The following is an 18315-nucleotide window of genomic DNA, read 5'->3' as shown; positions in this document are numbered from 1 at the left end:
TAAAACTTGTCAGCAAAAAGTCTGGTTTTGCTAATCCCATTCCTGCACATTATATGCAGTAAAGTATAATTTTTTAAATTTAAGTGATGCTTTCAGGTCTTTAATGAGAATATCTGAACTTGGGATGACAGTGAGGGACCAGGAAAGCCAGGGGATGAGGGGGAGCCAGAACCAACTAAGCTCAATTATTTGCTTAGGGATTTGCTTCTGCACACCTGCCTTATTGCCTGAGAGGTCCAAATGTGTGTTTCAGGGACAGTGCAATGACCATATGCCCTGACCTTCTGAGGTCACTCTGTGAGGATAAACTGAAAATATTAAATCTGAGAATGCCGAGGTCCTTTACATAAACAATCTAATATATTAGCCTAGTGTAAATAATAAAATTATTATGAAGGATCACGGATTTAAAGTTTGTACTTTCATCCCTACCTCACAACATATATAAAAATTAACTCAAAATAGATTAAAGACCTAAATCTAAGAGCTAAACCTATAGAGCTCTTAGAAGAAATATAGGGGTGTATCTTTATGATCTTGAATTTGGCAATGGATTCTTAGATATGACAATAAAAACAAAAGGAGCAAAAGAAAATATGGGTAATTTGACTTCTTCAAAATTAAAAACTTTTGTGCATCAAAGGACACTGTCAGGAAAGTGAAAAGACAACCACAGAAGGGGAGAAAATTTTTACAAATTGTATATCTGATAAGGGTCCAGTAACCAGAATATATGAAAAACTCTTACAGCTCAACAGCAAAAAGAAAACCCAATCAAAATGGGCAAAGGACTTGAATAGACATTCAAGAAGATACACAAATGGCCAAAAAGCACATGAATTGATGCTCAGCGTCACTAATCATTAAGGAAATGCCAGTCGAAAAAAACCCACAGTGAGATACCTCTTCACACCCACCAGGATGGCTATATTTTAAAAAATCCTATAAAATGACATGTTGGTGAGGATGTATAGAAATTGGTACCCTTGTACGTTGCTAGCAGAGATGTAAAATGGTGTAGACACTGCGGAAAACAGTTTAGTGGTTCCTCCGAAATTTAAACATATAGAATTACCATATGACTCAGCAATCCTCTCTAGGTATATACCAAAAAGAACGGAAAAGGGATACTCAAATAAATACTTGTACACCAACGTTCATAGCAGCACTGTTCACAATAGCCAAAAGGTGGAAACAACCCAGAAGGTCACATGTTATATTTCCATTTAGATGAGATATCCAGAATAGGTGAATCCATAATGACAGAAAGCAGATTAGTGTTTGCCAGGGTCTGGGAGGGAGAGGAATGGAAAGTAACTGATTAATGACTAAGAAGTGGGTTTCCTTTTGGGGTTTTGCTTTAGTTGCAAAACATTGTGAATGTATTGAATGCCACTGAATTGTGCACTGTAAAAGGGTTCATTTTATGTTTTGTGAATTTTACCTGAATTTTTAAAAATTGCACTTTCATCTCAGATCCTCGCATGCAGGCCTTTGTGTTTGCACTGCACCACAACCTGAAGTCAAGTCCTTTGGGAGGGGAGGGAAGCTTCCTGCGGCATGTTGGGGTGATGCGGGACCCTGAGGCTCTCTTCCTCCAGTAGAGCAGGGGGGCTGTGACTTGCTGGAGGCTCTGTCCTCCCCTCATGTTCTCTCACCATCCCCCCGCCCCATCCCTCATCAAGACCTCACCTCCCGCTGCCTTCCCTTCCCTGCCAGGTTCAGCTCCGGCTGAGGCTCCCTTTCTTGGCCTCCCTCCAGGACCCGTGGGAGCCACGCTGCAGGTACACCTGCTGCAGCCAAGCTCTGCCTTCTCCGCCCTAATGTGCCTGCTCAGAGAACCGCTGCAGAAAACCGCATGACGCGAGGCTTGGGGCCTCTACAGATGCGTGCTGTAAATTTTGATTTGGGCCTTCAGGGCAGCTCCTTATCCATTCTTTGACCACTGCCCCTCATCCTCTCAGTGGTCACTACAAATCTGTTTTCTCCTCAAGGACCATCCCGAATCTGCTTCTTCAGTCTCAGAGGTGGCCTTGCCTTCTTCTGCCCACTGAGAAAATGGGGGCTGCCAGCTGGGGGTCCCTCAACTTGCTTCCATCTTCTTCCTTCCAAAAGGTTCCCTTCTCCTCAGGAACCTCCTTAAATCCATTATTTCTCTCTCCATGTCTCCACCCTTTCCCTTTTTCTGGTTCCTTCCCTTAGTCTAACTATAAGTTCAGGTCTCTTCCAGTGTAAAAATAAAGAAAACAAACAACCAAGGAAAAGAAAACAACAAAATTACATTCTACATGACCACAAAGTACCTTTAGCTTACCTAACAAAACTAACGATCATTCTCTAATTTTTAAAAAATATTTGGTCCAAATTAAAATTTCCCTAATAGTCCTCACATTGTCTTGTATTGCTGTCTTTCCGGTCAGGATTCAGTAAAGATCATGTGTTTACTTTGTTTTCTGTGTCTCTTATGCCTCTTAACCAGTCCCAACCCCTCTCCTGCCCCTCTTTGTTTTTCATGACATTGACCAGGTCACCACTTTGCAGAATGCCCCACAGTCTGGGTTTGTCTGATTATTTCCTTGTGGTGTCTTTCGTTTTGCTCTCCTGTCCCTTATACTTCCTGCAGACTAGAATTAGATTTGAAGGTTTGATTGGATGCAGTTAAATACTTTGAGGCATAACACTTCACGGGGAGTGCTGGGTCCTGCACTGAGCATCCCAAAAGGACCACAAGTGTCTGGTACCCCACTTTTATGGAGGCTAAGTGCCATCCCAGGTTAGGGTAGTGACAGCTGGCTCTCTCCATTGTAAAAGTACTTTTCTGTCTTTGCAGTTAGAAATCTGTGGAAACCACGCAAATAACCCATTCCTCACTCATTTTTCAGCTGATGTTTCTATCTCTGGTGGCATTTCTCCCCGTTTATTGCATCTTCTTCATACTCCCTTGACCTCCTGGCCCTGTCATCCCAGCTCTTCCCACCTGGCCCACCCTTCTGTGTTTCTATGGTGGGCTGAATAATGGTCCCCCAAGTATGTCCACATCCTAATGCCTGAAACCTGTGCATGTTACCTTACATGACACAAGGTACTTTGAAGAAATGATTAAGTTAAGGATCTTGAGATAAGGAGATTATCCTGGATTATCCAGGTGGACCCCATGTACTCACAAAGACCTTTATAAGAGGGAAGCAGGAGGACCAGAGTCAGACAGAAGATGAGAGACAGAGAGAAAGAGATTTGAAGATGCTCCTCTGATGGCCATGAAGAAGGAGGAAGGGGGCCAGGAGCCAAAGGATGTAAGTGGCTTCTGGAAGCTAGAAAGGTCAAGGAAACAGATGCTTCTCTGGAAGCGTCCAGAAGGAATGCAACCCTGCAGACCCATTTTAGACTTTTGATCTCCAGAACTGCAAGGTAATAAATTTGTGTTGTTTTAGGCCACTAAATCGTGGTGATTTATTACGGCAGCAATAGGAAACTAATACAGTTTCCTTCAATGATTCTCTTTCTCCATGTCCCCATGAAATGTCTTTGGTCTCCAAGGTTGCTGCTGTGTCCTCTTCTCACTCTCTATGCTCCCTCTGGACAATTTTATCAACTCTTGTGGTTGCAACTTGTCATCTGTAGACTAGAAATTCTCTCATCTTCCACACCACGACAGAAATCAGCACTGCTGGAGACCAGCAGGCTAGAAGCGGGTTCCATGAAGGGAGGTCAGGGCAGAAGTGTGATGCCAGTGGAGCAGCTCAGGTCACGGGGGTCAGCACCAGCAAATGTTGGGGATCTTAGAACAGAGGCAGCCAGTGCTTCCCTAGGTCTGCGCTTCCCAAGTGCAGGCCTTGGAGGCTGGCTAGCACGTGGGACTACTTGGGACCAGGGGGATCACCTTCTCGGGCGGGAAGACTGGGCTTTCCCGGGAGTTTTTGAAACCACAGTCAGTTTTGCAAAGAATCTTGAAGGAGGAAAGATGTAATATGGGTAGACAGGGGAGGATGTCCTAGGTCTAGGGAATCACTATGCCCAGGTTGGCAGGCGATTTGCAGGGCACGATCATGTCACACACAGTAGGACTGTTCCTCTGGCTTTAGTGAAAACTGCTCCCGGGAGTTGCTATAAACAAGAGCAGTTGGGAGAACGGGGTAGGGGGTATTAAAGTCAAAATCATGTGGTTTACAAGGTCTTTTCCAGCTAGGGTTCATCTTAGTGCAGCAGAATAACTGTTCCCATTTTTCCTTATGTAGGTTAACACAGCGAAAATGCCTGCAGTCCTACCATGAAAGAGTTGGGGTTTTCTCTATGCCCAGTATTTTATTTTATTTTATTTTTTGGCCGTGCTGAGCGGCATGTGGGATCTTAGTTCCCCAACCAGGTATCGAACCCGCGGCCCCTGCAGTGGAAGCATGGAGTCTTAACCACTGGACCACCAGGGAATCCCTATGCCCAGTATTTTACACTGTGGTTCTATTGTTGATGGCAGGGAGTTGTGGGGTTCAGAATGCCCATCTACAGAAGAGGGTAAGGCTGACTTCTGCTTGGAGAGACTTGGCTAGCGCTGAAGTGAGGCTGACCAGCTCAGCTTCTTCTCCAGACCTGGGGAGAGCTGGTTTTGCAATGTCAATATTTGGAGCTTGCTTTCTCTCTATTGACCCAGCCCCTTAGTAACTCTCAGTTTTCACACAACCATGTCTTCTTCCTGCTTGTGCCAGAGGGTTGGTGATCTCCTCCAGCAAACTTGGCACCCTTTGTTGTATATGAAGAGCTGAAACTTTGGTCTTGAAAGGGTGGCCCTAGTGGTGCCCTTGGCCTTTGAAGTGTCACATCTTCAAAGTCTCCAGTTTGTTACCATGGAGACCTTCCTCATCATTGCAATATCTTAAAAAAATAAAACAAAAAAACCCCAACTTTATTATTTCACAATCTTGTGCATTAGGCAAGTAACATTTTAACAAAAGCCATTTGTAAGGTATGAACTAACAATGGTAGGGGTGAAGTAGACAGGAAGTTCCTGCTGTATCAAGTGTTTAAAACATTAGTGAGTCACACAGGTAAATGGGCCCAGTGAAAACGTATGGAGTGTTGACAGCAAGCCAGAAATCCACTGGGGGAAAAATGAGGCGATAACTGTTAACTCTGATGGGCTGGTCATACCAAGCCTATGAGGCAGCTGCTCTTGCTGGCCCCATTGTACAGATGGGGTGACCGAAGCATGGGGAGCTTAAGAAATGTGCCTCCTATCAGCCTCCTACTAAGTGGGAGGTGAGATTCAGAAATGCATTCTGGCTCCAAACCCCTTCTCATAATCATAACACTGTTCTGCCTCTAATAGGAGGGATGAAGGCTCTATTTTAAACCCTAGAGTCTCAACCCCATCTCAGCCAGGTTTGGGCATGTTTCCCAAGTGGACTCCTACAGTGGGTGTGGTCCCATGACCAGGTCCCCCGGATTTGATCCTCTGAACCACAATTACTAAAGTTTCCATTTTGGCCTCGTCCTGTCAGCCCTGGAGGACTCAGGAGCAGCTTGAGGTGGCCTCCCTCGGAGCTGCCCCCATGGGGATACTGGAGGCCAACGTTCCCTGACCAGGTCATCTGGGCAGGTCATCTGTGCTGTCGTACTTTCAGACTCAGGGAAGGGAAGCTCCTCCTGACAAGCTATCAAACCAAGGGTTCCCAAGGATGCTCAGAGATCCTGGTACCAAATGTTGCCTCTTTTATTAGCCCTGGTGCCACCCATAATGTAATAAACGGGGTTCAGTCCCTCTGGATGGCATCAAGTGCAGCCTCATCACCAGATCTCGTAACAGAGCAAGAGTGCTGGAGAGCGAGGCAATGGCCTGGCTGGTCGACAGCCTGAGCCTGGAGGCTGCAGCCTCCCGGGCCTCAGAGATGGACCCCTTGGTTCAACCCCAAGCCACCCCAGTTCAAAGGAGGTGGCCATCTCTCCAGCCTTGACTGGCCTCCGTTACCAAGGACAGGAGGAGGCCAAAATGTACTGCTTAAGCTTTCTCCGTCCTAGCCTGCCTTGGATCATTTCCACAGCTACTGGTCCAGCTTTCCAGTAAAAGAACAAAGGACATGGGGTCTGTAGATGCCCTGCCCCAGAATCTCCAGGGTAGGAGTTGGTGGGGCGGGGGGATTGTTCAGAATGCAAATGCCTAGGTCCTACCCACAGAGAGTCTTGTTCAACAGGCCTGGGGTGGCTCAAAAGTCTGCATTTTCAACAAGCTCCCCAGGTCATTCTGATACACAGTAAAATTTAAAAACCACTGGTGGAGGGCAGAGAGCATCAAAGTATCAGAATTCCCCAATTTGAGCCCCAGCTCCACTTGTCACAAGCGGGTTGACCTGAAATAATTCAGCGGCTCCCTTAGAGCTTCAGTTTCCTCGTCTTCACAATGGGAGCAATATCACTCCTATTAAACTCACTGGTTTGCCAAAAATTACGTCAGGTAGTGGATGTTTCAGTAGGCTGGAAAATGGTCCCCCAAAAGATGTCCACGTGCCAATCCCTGGAACCTGCGAATGTCACCTGATACGGAAACAGGGTCTCTGCGGATGTGATCAGGTTAAGGGTCTTGGGATGGAGAGATTATCCTGGATTATCCGGGTAGGCCCTAAGTGCAATCACAAGGGTCTTGTAAGAGAGAAGCGGGGGGAGACTGGACACAAAGGAGGAAACATTGTGAAGACAGAAGCAGAGACTGGAGGCATGCAGCCCCGGGAAACTAACATGATGCCTGAGCTGCAAGTGCCGTAGAAATATGTAATGTTGTTATTTCTCAGAATATAGACGTTAACTCCTTCTGTCGCATAGTGCTGCCATCCACACGTGGCGTGAGAGATGGGGCACGGGGGCTGGCGTGATTCCTCCAGACACGAACTCCCGTGTCTATAAATAGCTTCTTCAAGGAATATTTTGAAGGCTCCCCACGGAACCAAGTATGAGTCGAAACGAAGCAAACGTGCTTCACAATAACCATATGCAAAATTGTTTTTCTGATGAAGTGGAGCGGCAGGCGTGTGGAGAGTCGAGTGCTGTCTGTGAAGCAGTGTCTTGAATGTATTTGTGCATCGCCCCGCAAATGCTCGTTCCACGACTGTGCGGTGCTGAGTCCTGCCGGACCCGTAAAAAGTTTAAGCCTCTTAGAACTAGGAACCTAACTTACAATAAGCCTTGAATTCACTCAGTTCCTGTTATCCCAGGAACTCAGGGAGCTTTTCTTAATTATCTCCACCTCATTCACGTTCCTAGGAGGTGATATGTGCATTTTAAAGAGATGAAAACAAATGCTGGGCCACATCTTCCCAGTCTTGCAGTGCCGGCTGCCCGAGCTCCCATCAAGCCCCACCTCCTTGTCTCTCAGTGCTGGGCTCTGTCCCATCCTATGGCACTAACTGACCTTCGGTTCCTGAATGGTGCTTCAGGGGGCTTGGCCCTCATCTTCCAACTCCCCTGCCCTCTGCCACCGTCCTCAACTCCCACCCTCGGGCACCAGTTCATTGGGATGGCTGTTAACTCATTTCCTTCTTTCCATATTCACACCTGCCCCCGGCATCCTGCATGGTCGCGGGCATGGCTCATGCTGCCCATCTGGGCTCCTCCTCTGTGATGGCCCGGCTGGAAAGGACAGGGTCACACTGCACCAGAGCCGAGGACCGGAGTTGGTGAGCAGACCATTAAAGGCCCCTGTCACCTTGCTCACCGCAGCGCAGGGTCCTGAGCATTCCTCCGGGCACGCTCTGCATCCGTCCCCTCCTTTAACCCTGGTGACACCCCGTGGCATAGGCCCCATCACCCCCATTTTTCAGATAAGGAAACAGTGGCTCAGAAGTTAAACGATGTCCACAGTCACACAGGTGACAAGGAGCTGAGTGAGGAGACGCCGTCTGACTGTGGGCCCAGCGGATGTAGGAGGGCATATCCACTTAAACAGAAGCACCATCCTGTTAAAATCGAAATTTGAGAAGGAGACTCAAAGCTAAGTTTCCAGGGAAGAAGACTATAGAAGAGTAAAAATCTGGGGATGCAGAGAGTCACGAGAGAAAGGAGTGAGGGAATTTTCCAGTGAGCTTAGCAGCTGTGGCTGGCCCAGCTGGGCGAGATTCAGGAGTGACTGCTGGGCCAGTCTAGAAAAAAGCCTCCGTGGTTCTAGGAAAGGAATCCCCATGCGTGTTTTCTACCCTGCGTTACCTCTGTGGCTGTCACAGAATGTTCCATTTTTTAAAAATTGGGGCTTCCCTGGTGGTGCAGTGGTTCATGGGTTCAAGCCCTGGTCCGGAAAGATCCCACATACCGCGGAGCAACTAAGCCCGTGCACCACAACTACTGAGCCTGCGCTCTAGAGCCTGCGAGCCACAACTACTGAGCCCGTGTGCCACAACTACTGAGCCCGTGTGCCGCAACTACTGAAGCCCACGTGCCGCAACTACTAAACCCCGCATGCCGCAACTACTGAAGCCTGCGCACCTAGAGCCCGTGCTCTGCAACAAGAGGAGCCACTGCAATGAGAAGCCCACGCACCACAACTAAGAGTAGCCCCTGCTCGCCGCAACTAGAGAAAGCCCACATGCAGCAACGAAGACCCAATGCAGCCAATATAAATAAATAAAATTAATTAATTTAAAAAAATTGACTGTAATCTCCATTTTAACCTTGCAGCCAGGGCATCGTAGTTGAAATCTTCAGCAGCCTGTACAGTGCAGAAAACAGTCAGAGCAGACTGGGCGTGAACAGGGCTCCGGCCATGCCACCTGACGGGCCACCAGTCCTGCTCGAGGTTCCACGGCACTGGAGGAAGGGGAAAGTCAAGGTTGAAAGTGAAGAGGCTTGGGAATTCCCTGGTGGGCCACTGTTTAGGACTCCGTGCTTTCACTGCCGAGGACAGGGGTTCGATCCCTGCTCAGGGAAGTAGGATCCTGCAAGCCACGTGGCGCAGCCAAAAAAAAAAAAAGTGACGAGGCTTGATGTCACGTCCACAGAGATCAGGAATCGTTCAGTGGAGTATCAGCGTGGGGAGGGGGGCCGGAGGGAAGGGAGGCCTCCAGGTTGCCTGTCAGGGATCCTGCTGTGTTTCTCAAGCGTGAGCCTCAGACCATCTAACAGGTGAATATCCTCCAAGGCTGACTCGGCACGTCTGGGGCTTGTGGCAGAAATCTGCATGGTCACGGAGCCCCCTCGACTGCTGTAGTGCAGTGTTTGGAAACCAGTGGCCTCACTCCTGCAGCCCTCTTAAAAAGGCCGGACTAAGGTCCCCTCTGGCGGCTTCTTCATCCTCTGTTTGTTCTCCCTGACAATATCCACCACCCCCGCCTCCCCAGAGCAACTCTCATGGGTCATTTGGCCTGAGGCGCTAGAGGAAGCCAGGAGCAGGGACAGAGCTGGAGGTTTTCTGGGCAGAGCTCTGTTGGAGAGGCTCGTGGTTGAGACCTGGGTTTCTCCTGCAGGACCCTGGGCAATTATGTAACATTTGTGGGTCTCAGTCTCTCTGTCTGTAAAATGAGAATAATAATATCTCTCTAACTTAGAGTCATTTTAAGAAACAAAAGAGCTGATGTATGTCAAATGCTTAGGGTAGTACCTGATACATATATGTTCTAAACATCATTGCTATTAGCCCATAAACTCCTACACCAGTGACCATGAAGTTCGGTTATTCATTCTCCTGACATACATTTGGGTTTACACAGTCACTATATATTAGGGACAAAGTCTTTGTTTGACTGTTTCTCCTTTATTACTGGCCTCTTTTCTTTTTCAGTCTTGTTTTGGTTATTCTGAAATGCACGCACTCTCACATACACATAGTCTTATCTTAAGCTGCCTCATCATATTTGAAGTAGATATAGCATCAATAAAAAAATAAAGAAATGGGGCTTCCCTGGTGGCGCAGTGGTTGAGAATCTGCCTGCTAATGCAGGGGACACGGGTTCGAGCCCTGGTCTGGGAAGATCCCACATGCCACGGAGCAGCTGGGCCCGTGAGCCACAATTGCTGAGCCTGCGCGTCTGGAGCCTGTGCCCCGCGACGGGAGGGGCCGCGATAGAGAAAGGCCCGCGCACCGCGATGAAGAGCGGTCCCCGCACCGCGATGAAGAGTGGCCCCTGCTTGCCGCAACTGGAGAAAGCCCTCGCACGAACCGAAGACCCAACACAGCCAAAAATAAATAAATAAATAAATAAATAAATAAGAAAATCCTTTAAAAAAAAATAATAAAAAATAAAGAAATGTAGCGAATGAAGACTGGGCTGCTTATTTCACACGTGGGAAAACCAAGACAGAAGAGAAGTCAAATGTCCCACTCAAAGGTCACCCCACCAGTTAGAGGTAGATCTGCGGTTAGAACCGCATAGCTGCATGACCCCTCTCAGTGGACGGACCAAGCCAGGCTTTGGCTGTGGGGAGTGCAGCCTGGGAACATCCTGTTGGTGGTTAAGAGCAGCAATGCACCCAAATTTAGTTTCAGCCTCGGTACCAGCCTAAGTCTGTGTTCTAGCCCATGGGGCTTAGGAAGATCACGTAGCCAAAGGCCAGCTCTATCGTTGTTTCTGGAACTCCTGAACTTGGGTCTAATCAATGATCTTGTGATCACATGGATTACCACTACGCCTCTTCTGCATAACCACATCAATAATGCAAGCAATGTCATTTGGGTTTATTGCTAATATCAGAATACTTGCTTCCACATATATGTGTGCATTTTAGATGTAACTTAGAAGGGAAGATTTCCTTATCTGCTTTGCATGTTGAGGTTTTATGATTCAGCAGAAAATAAATGCATATTTATTATTGCAAGAACAAAACACTGTAATAATAAGGATGCTTGTGGAAGTTGCTAATTTTCATCCAAAAAAAATAGTTATTAACAACTTTTAAGTAGTTAAATGGGGAAACAGGTTGACAATTGATACTCAATATTATGAGAGTGTGCTGATGAGATAATTTTAGGAATAACAGTATGTCCTCTTTGAACCAACGAAGGTTTGTAAAAATTATATAATAATACAAGGCAGAATAGTGGAGAATGTAGTCTAAGTTTAGTCTGTTTAGAGTTGTTTGTGGTATTAAATTTATAACATTAAACAAAATAACCTATAAAAATTATATTTAACTTTTAGTAATTTAACTCCACTCAGTCTGTGATTCTTGCTTCTCTGAGAGACTCATTTGAAATCAAGTCCCTATTTAGAACTGCAAATGTGCAGCATGGTGATGACAGAAGGAATCTAGCGGCTGAGAATGCTGAGCAAGACTTAATGAACTGAAATTGCAAACGTTAAAAATGTACTCAAAATTTTAACAATAAAATGTAATTACGGTTTTTAATCAAATTTCAGCTCTGTCCTGGTTTCCCAGAATGCATTCTAGGGTGGTGCTCTATGCTTTGGCCTTGGCTTTTGCTCAGTTTCCAGCGTTATTCCTCACAGCCTTTCAGCCTCTATGTTTGGGGCAGCTCTGGATGTAAATGGGAGGAGGAGCTTAAGTGACTGAGCCCCATTCTCTTTCTCTTCTCTTCCATCCTCTGCTCACCCAGCAGGGGAGGGCTGAGAAGGGCCAGGGGTTCTGCTCTTGTGTAGAATGGAACTCAGATTTCCCGAGTGTGCTCTGGGAGGTAGACTAGAGCCAGATCCTGAGATGCATGGTTCCTAAGATGTGTTTTCTTGTGGCTTTACTACGGCAAAGGGCCTGGGGGATGCCAGGTCCCAGAGCCCAAAGGCGAGGAGCATGGCGGGTCATCTCACGATGAATTTCCCCTCTCCCCCCACACAGTTTGTGAAGTTTGCCAACATAGAGGAGGACACCCCATCCTACCATCGGAGCTATGATTTCTTCGTGTCTCGCTTCAGTGAAATGTGCCACTCTGGCCATGAAGACTTGGAGATCAAGACTAAGTGAGTATAAGGGAAGTTGAGGAGGCTGTGCCTCTAATGGCAGAGGCACTGATGGTCCTGCAGAGCTCCCAGCCCGGATTGTGTGTCTGATTTCACTGGCGTTTACCGAGGCTCTGATGTTGCTGGTGGGGAAGGGGCATCTGGCGGGACTTAGGTGGATGCGTGGGCAGAGCTGGGCTCCCAGCACATGCTTTCTAAAGGAACAGCCTCTGGGGACAGAAAACAGGGTGGGACATAAGGTGATGGTCCTCTGAGCCCAATTTGAGAGCCAGTGACACACACATGTACACACCTGTGCTCTCTTTTGTTCAGAAGTACATGCCTTTATACACCCGAGAAGCACTCCCACTCACCACTCTCCATCAAAATATACACCCACAAATAAAAAGCCAAAGTCCTCACATTGGCTGATCCCTGCTGCCCTCCTGAGTTTATCTCCTCCACTCTTCCCTTCCTCATTCCCCTTCGACTACACAGGCCTCCGTGCTGCCTTGGAAACACACCAGGGACATTCCTGCCACAGGGCCTTTGCACAGTCTGTTCCTGTGCCTGGGATGCTTCCTCTGTGGAGCTGTACAGCTCACTCCTTCACCTCCTTCAAGGCTTTGCTCAAGTGCCCCCTTGTCAACGACGCCTTCCCCTGACCCTCCCCTTCTCCCTCACCCTGCTCTGTTTTTATTTCCCCATAGCACTCATCCCCTTCAAACATGTTTCATAATTTACATATGTTTCTCATTCATTGCCTGTCTCTCCCCACTAGAATGTAAGCTCTGTGAGGACAGGAATCATTGTTTTGTTCTCTGACGCATCCCAAGTGCTAAGACAGTGCCTGGAGAGCAGCAGGCACTGAAGACATACTTGTTGAGTAAGTGAATGAAGGAATGGATGCTTTTCAGATAAACGTCTTGAATTACAGAACACACTTTTACACACACATACTCACACTCACAAAAATACTTAGCTTACAGAAATACATTCATCGACATAGAAATTAAACCCCTCAATGAAATCACAAAGAAATTCACCCACATATATGCTGATATCGATAGATAAAGGATGAGAAGTAAACCACTGCCTACAAAGAGTGCTTATCAACCTGGGGAGGTGAAATGAAACACAGGAAAAGGAGGAGGAAGGAGGGAAAAGGGCTGAGCTGTCCTTACCAGGCAAAACTGCAGGAGTCGGAGAAGGAAGGGGCTGGGGGCTGAGGCTGGGTGGCCAACATGCCCATGGGAGACCGGGTCTCCATGGGTTTGTTCCAGAACTCAGCCACTGGCTTCTTCCTGCACCATGTCAGCACTGCAGGGGGCCCCAGTGCATGTGATATGCAATGGCACGGTCCGGGAGCCCTGTGTGCCCCTAACTACAGCTTCCTCACCATGGCTGCTGGCCTGGGTTGGAGAAACAGGACGTGAACCCCTCCATCCCCCAGGCTGCCTGTTCCCAAAGCTTCCCAGCTGTGAAACGGCTCCAGGGCAGGATGCTGTGTGACTGATGGCAGTGTCCCTGCTCCCCAGTCTCCCCTGTCTTGAACCAGCCAGGGGCTCCCTGGGGCTGTGCTGCTGCAGGGGGGCCCAGTGGGGGTCATGGGAGGAAGGAGCCCCTTGTCTCCCCAGCGCCGGTTCCCTCAGCAGCCACCTCGCTCCAGAATGGCTGTGAAGAGGCAGAAGGGGCTGGAGCAGGTGGGGTGTGTCCAGAAGCAGGTGATGGGGAAGGGGTGACTGTGACCAGGTGTGGCTGTAACAGATGCTGACCACAGGTAGAGCCAAGCTCCAGGAGGGGAGGGGACACTCCTCATGCTGCTCTACACACACTCATACACACACACTTACACACATACACACCACACACAATACACAACTGTGTACACAACCACATGTGCACACACGTACAGTGGCATGCAGTACCACACACACACACAATCACATACACTGACACACTCATACATAACCACACTCTCACACAAATCACACACTCATACACGTACAACCGCACACACACACTCCACAGTAGGAGGGGAGAAGGCACAGAAGCAGACACGGTTGCACCGTGTCCTGATGGTGTGGGGAGCGACTGAAGGTCAGGAGAAGGGTGCTGAGGTTTGCTTCCAGCAACCGGGCAGTGCCATCATCACCCACAGCCTGGCACCTGCCACCCATGGAAGCAAGGCTGCCGGGGTGAGAGGAGTTTCTCCCTTTGTCTTGTCTCTCATCCATAACCTCCCTGCACCCCTTCTCCCTGAGCTCTCCCCCTGGTCCTTCGCAGCCTTTGCAGAGCCCAGAGCTCCTTTCCAAGAACTACCCTTGGGTCTCATGAATAGGTGGGTGTTTGTGTGTGTGTGTGTGTGTGTGTAGTCCCCTTGGGTTCAGAGACTTCCCAGTCCCTTGCACGTGGGCAGGCCTCCACTGAGCCCATTACAAGGAACAGTAAGAGGCTGCTTCTCCCCCAGGCCTGATCAGCCAGCTCTGGGCATCATGGAATGAAATGTGTACATATGTGGAAGGGATTCTGGGGAGATTGAAAGAGTGAAGAAAAATTAATACAGTCACACATAAGGAAGCCCTGGGTAGAAAATTTTCCATCCCCTGGGCCTGGTTTCCTGCCAGCCAGGCTCTCTTGGGTGGGCCATGAGTCCAGCATGTCTGGGATTTATTTTTGTAGTGCACTAAGGAGCACCTTTAACCTGGAGCCAGGAATAGTTAGCAGAATTGTATTACAGTTACTTTGTTCTCAAGTCTGGACAGCCTCAGCTCAGGGTGCTGACTTGGCTCAGGATTAGAGCAGCTAAGTGTTTGCCCAGAGAATCCTTGCCCATTGCCAGCAGCCCTAATGGTCCTGGGCCAGGGGATGTTGGTACATTAGGCATCTCTCACCACCCAGTTATGGTCTCCGCGTAAAGCTCAGGGTAGCACCGTGGTAACAGCACTTAAAACTGAATCTGAAATTACAAATGGCAACTAAATATTTAGAAAAACTGCTCAACTCCAATAATCATCAAAAGGATACAAACTGAAATCGCTACAGGATATGAGGATTTTTCTGAGCCACAAAATTAGAGCAGATGTTTAAAATGAGATCCCTAGTGCTGAGGCAGGCACAGTGAGGATGGTATTCTCCTGCAGCTTGTGCAGTGGGCGTGGGGAGAGGAATCTGGCAAAACTGGGAGGCTTTCATTCCTTACCTTTCAATTCAGTAATTCTACTCATGGCAATGATTTGGAATGTAGTAAAGTACTTTGTACAGTAATGTCCATTGTAGCATTATTACAGAAGCAAATTTAGAAACAACTTAAATGACCAACAGGCGACTAGTTCAGAAAGTTCTTCTAACAGTGTATCAAATAACCATTCAACATGTTTGTGAGTTAATGATGTAGGAAAATGCTTGTGATAGAATGCTATGGGTGAAAAAAGCCAATACAAATTACATATGCAGCAGGTTCTTGATTCTGTCATATATTATACACAGGAGAAAGGAAAGACACCAAAATGCCAATGATAATTATCTTTGAGCGGCAATGGCAGGGTAAATCATCTTAACACTTTTCTATAATTAGCATGTATTATGTTATAATCAGGAAAAAAAAAAAGGTTTGGTTAAAAAAAGGAACTTCAGGTTGAAATAAATGGCCAGTAAAGAGGGCCCCCTCCTGCAGGGCTGTGCTGATCCCTGAGTCAGCAGAATGGGAACTGGGGATGTGCAAAAGGGGTCCCCTCTGTGCTGTTACTCATCTCCCCTCCGCTTTCTCAGCCAGCTTAGTCCCAGCCAAGACCTCTTTGTGCCTGACAGCCTGACAGCTCTGTGCCTCCCCCTCCAGATCCCCTCCCCCTCTAGATCCCCTCCCCCTCCAGATCCCCTCCCCCTGTAAGTTGCTCACAGCCCTGGTTTCTGCCTCTTCCGTTCTTGGCAGCACTTTGAGCTCTTATATCTTGGGCTCAAGCTAGAGAAAACCCAGCTGGGTACTAAAGAGCCTGGAGAAACTGGGCACCCTAGGGATGAAGCCCGGGTGGTACGGGGCAAGGGCAGTCTGGGAATCTCCAAGACAAGCCAGAAGGCGTGGCCTTCGTGCTCACATCCACCAGCACAAGAAGGCGCCCAGCCAGGAGGCCAAGTCACATGAAGAGTAGAAGGTGGGCTCTGTTCTGCCTTTTGAGGGACGAGTGCATCCCTAATCCCCTTGCTGTGCTCCTCTCCTTGTCACAGCAGCTGGACTTGTCAGGGCTTGGAGACTTCATGGCCCCATGTCTCCCTTTTCCTTACAGAATCCGAATGTCAGGTATCAAAGGTCTACAAGGGGTGGTGAGGAAGACCGTGAATGATGAACTGCAGGCCAATATCTGGGACCCACAGCACATGGACAAGATCGTCCCATCCCTGCTTTTCAATCTGCAACACGTGGAGGAGGCAGAGAGGTGAGCAGGCGAGGGGGGAGCTTGCACGCGGCCCTGCAGCCCTCCCAGGGCACTTGGCAACCGCACGGCTGGGCTGGTTGGTAAAACCCAGCCCCAAAGTCAGGGCTCTTGGCTTTTGTGGCTTGTTCTGCAGTGAGTCCAAAGCTGCTTCCCTAGGAGCCTTGGCTCTGGCCTTCTACCAGCCTGCTGTACCCCTTAAGGTCTGCATTCCTGAAGGAAAAACAGTAATGGTGCTGGGCTCCCTGGGGTAAGTGTGTGCTGAACACAAAGAACCAAGAGTCCGGTTCCCTTGGTCTTTCTAGAAGCAGCAGGCCAAGGAGGTTTTTAAATGCCTTTCATGGTTCCAGTTGCTGAGGAGGACCTTCCTTCTCTCTCACTTCCTAGCGGTGTTCCAGTCCCTTCAAAATGCCCACTTGACCAGCCAGCAGCCACTTGACACGAGTTACAGATACTGGGTTTTAATCTGGGAACCCCCAGACATGGATTCATCCTGTCCCTGCCCCTCACTCTTCCCCTCTGTGAAGTGGGATGGAGGGAAAGGTTCACGGTGCTGTCCACGTTGGCTGGGCATGACGCCGATTGAAGATATTGTGGGTTCCCCACTTTCTGTCAGTTGAGCCTGCGCTGCTAGAGCCGGTTGGGAAATTTAGTGTGCCCTCTGGTGGTTGTTCCTGGAATAGCATTTCACTGACAAGCTCCGTGGTGGTCTCAGGTGGAGGTGGGTGGGTACCACTGAGTCACACCTAAGCCAACCCCCGCGCCTTTCCTTTTTCCCTCCCGCTTTTTTCCCTCCTTCCTCTCTCCCCTTTTCTTCTGCTTTCTCCAGCTCTGTCGGCCTCCCTCTCTTCTTATCTCATCTCGCGTTCCTTCCAAAGCCTCGGGGGCATGGAGACACTCGTGGTCTGCGCCTCCCCAGGCCCATGGTGCTCAGGGCATCTATCCTGCCCACAGAGGCACATCAGGCCTATCCCTAGGATGTCCAGAAAAAGAACGTTACCCTCCTCCCACAATCTTCCTCCACTCTGGGCTTCCTTACCCCCATTTAACTTCTGACAGCCTCAACACCTCCCCTGTGACCTAGTGCAGCCCACGTCACATTCCTGCTTGTCCTACTGGGACCATTTGCATGAGGGAAGCACAGAAGGCCTGCACAAAGTGACTCCCAGCCGTGCATTCCATCCCTCACCCGTGGGCTGTGTGTTTCCACAGCCGGTCCCCCTCCCCCCTCCAAGCACCAGAGAAGGAGAAGGAGATCCCTGCAGAGCTGGCTGAGAGGTGCCTTCGGGAACTACTGGGCCGGGCTGCCTTTGGCAACATCAAAAACGCCATCAAGCCTGTTCTCGTGTGAGTGTTCCCCTTCCCCACCCACCCGCCTTCAGCTTTGAACAGTTTCAGGTCCGGCACCTCCTTGCTGACTCGGGAGGAGGGAGGGAAGGAGGTGTTATAGTTGTGGTGCTTCAGCCAAGTGGGTCCCTTCTCTGTGCCCATGTTCCCCGCACTGTGGCATCAAAAGCTACCACATGGTGACCAAGCACAGTTTTGGGGAGACGAGTTGGCAGGAGGAAGGTGCCTGGCTTCATTCCTGAGCCCACAGCTGCGGAACCCTGTTCATTGACTTCTCGTGCTTCCCTTCTCTCACCTACACCTGCAAGCCCTTGCTACTTACCTGGGAGCTTCGAGAGGGGCTGGGTCTCTCGGGAGGTGACTTTCTCCCACCAAGCTTCTCCTCCTTCCTAACATCACTTGCGTTTCATAGTTACTCTCCATATTTTCTCCCTCACAGCCATCTGGATAACCATTCTCTTTGGGAACCCAAGGTGTTCGCCATCCGTTGCTTTAAAATCATCATGTACTCAATTCAGGTATGGCGGCTCCCCTGGTCCAGCCTGTCTCTCTGGCCAAGGGGGCACCTCTGGGAGCGGAACGGTGCACTCCTGGAGAAAACCAGCTGTCCTCTGTGACTTCTCCTAAGCCCCTAGTTGTCTAAACCTGCGCTGCTTAACCTAGTCGTGGAGAAGGAC

General features: G+C 49.0%; 1 protein-coding gene across 3 annotated transcripts in view; it reads left to right on the top strand.

Annotated features, from left to right (window-relative positions):
• EFR3B (EFR3 homolog B) overlaps window positions 1-18315 on the top strand; it is an 88531-nt gene that overhangs the window by 49388 nt on the left and 20828 nt on the right. For all 3 annotated transcript variants that reach the window (XM_057558699.1, XM_057558698.1, XM_057558697.1), the window contains exons 5-8: window positions 11761-11882; window positions 16145-16294; window positions 17504-17638; window positions 18078-18156. In XM_057558699.1, the coding sequence (XP_057414682.1) occupies window positions 11761-11882; window positions 16145-16294; window positions 17504-17638; window positions 18078-18156 (486 nt within the window). The remainder of the gene's footprint in view (window positions 1-11760; window positions 11883-16144; window positions 16295-17503; window positions 17639-18077; window positions 18157-18315) is intronic.

Source organism: Balaenoptera acutorostrata, chromosome 12 (genome assembly GCF_949987535.1).
Source record: "Balaenoptera acutorostrata chromosome 12, mBalAcu1.1, whole genome shotgun sequence".
NCBI classification, from domain to species: domain Eukaryota; kingdom Metazoa; phylum Chordata; class Mammalia; order Artiodactyla; family Balaenopteridae; genus Balaenoptera; species Balaenoptera acutorostrata.
Note: the sequence above shows the minus strand (reverse complement) of the source record. Positions and strands in the feature narration are given on the sequence as shown.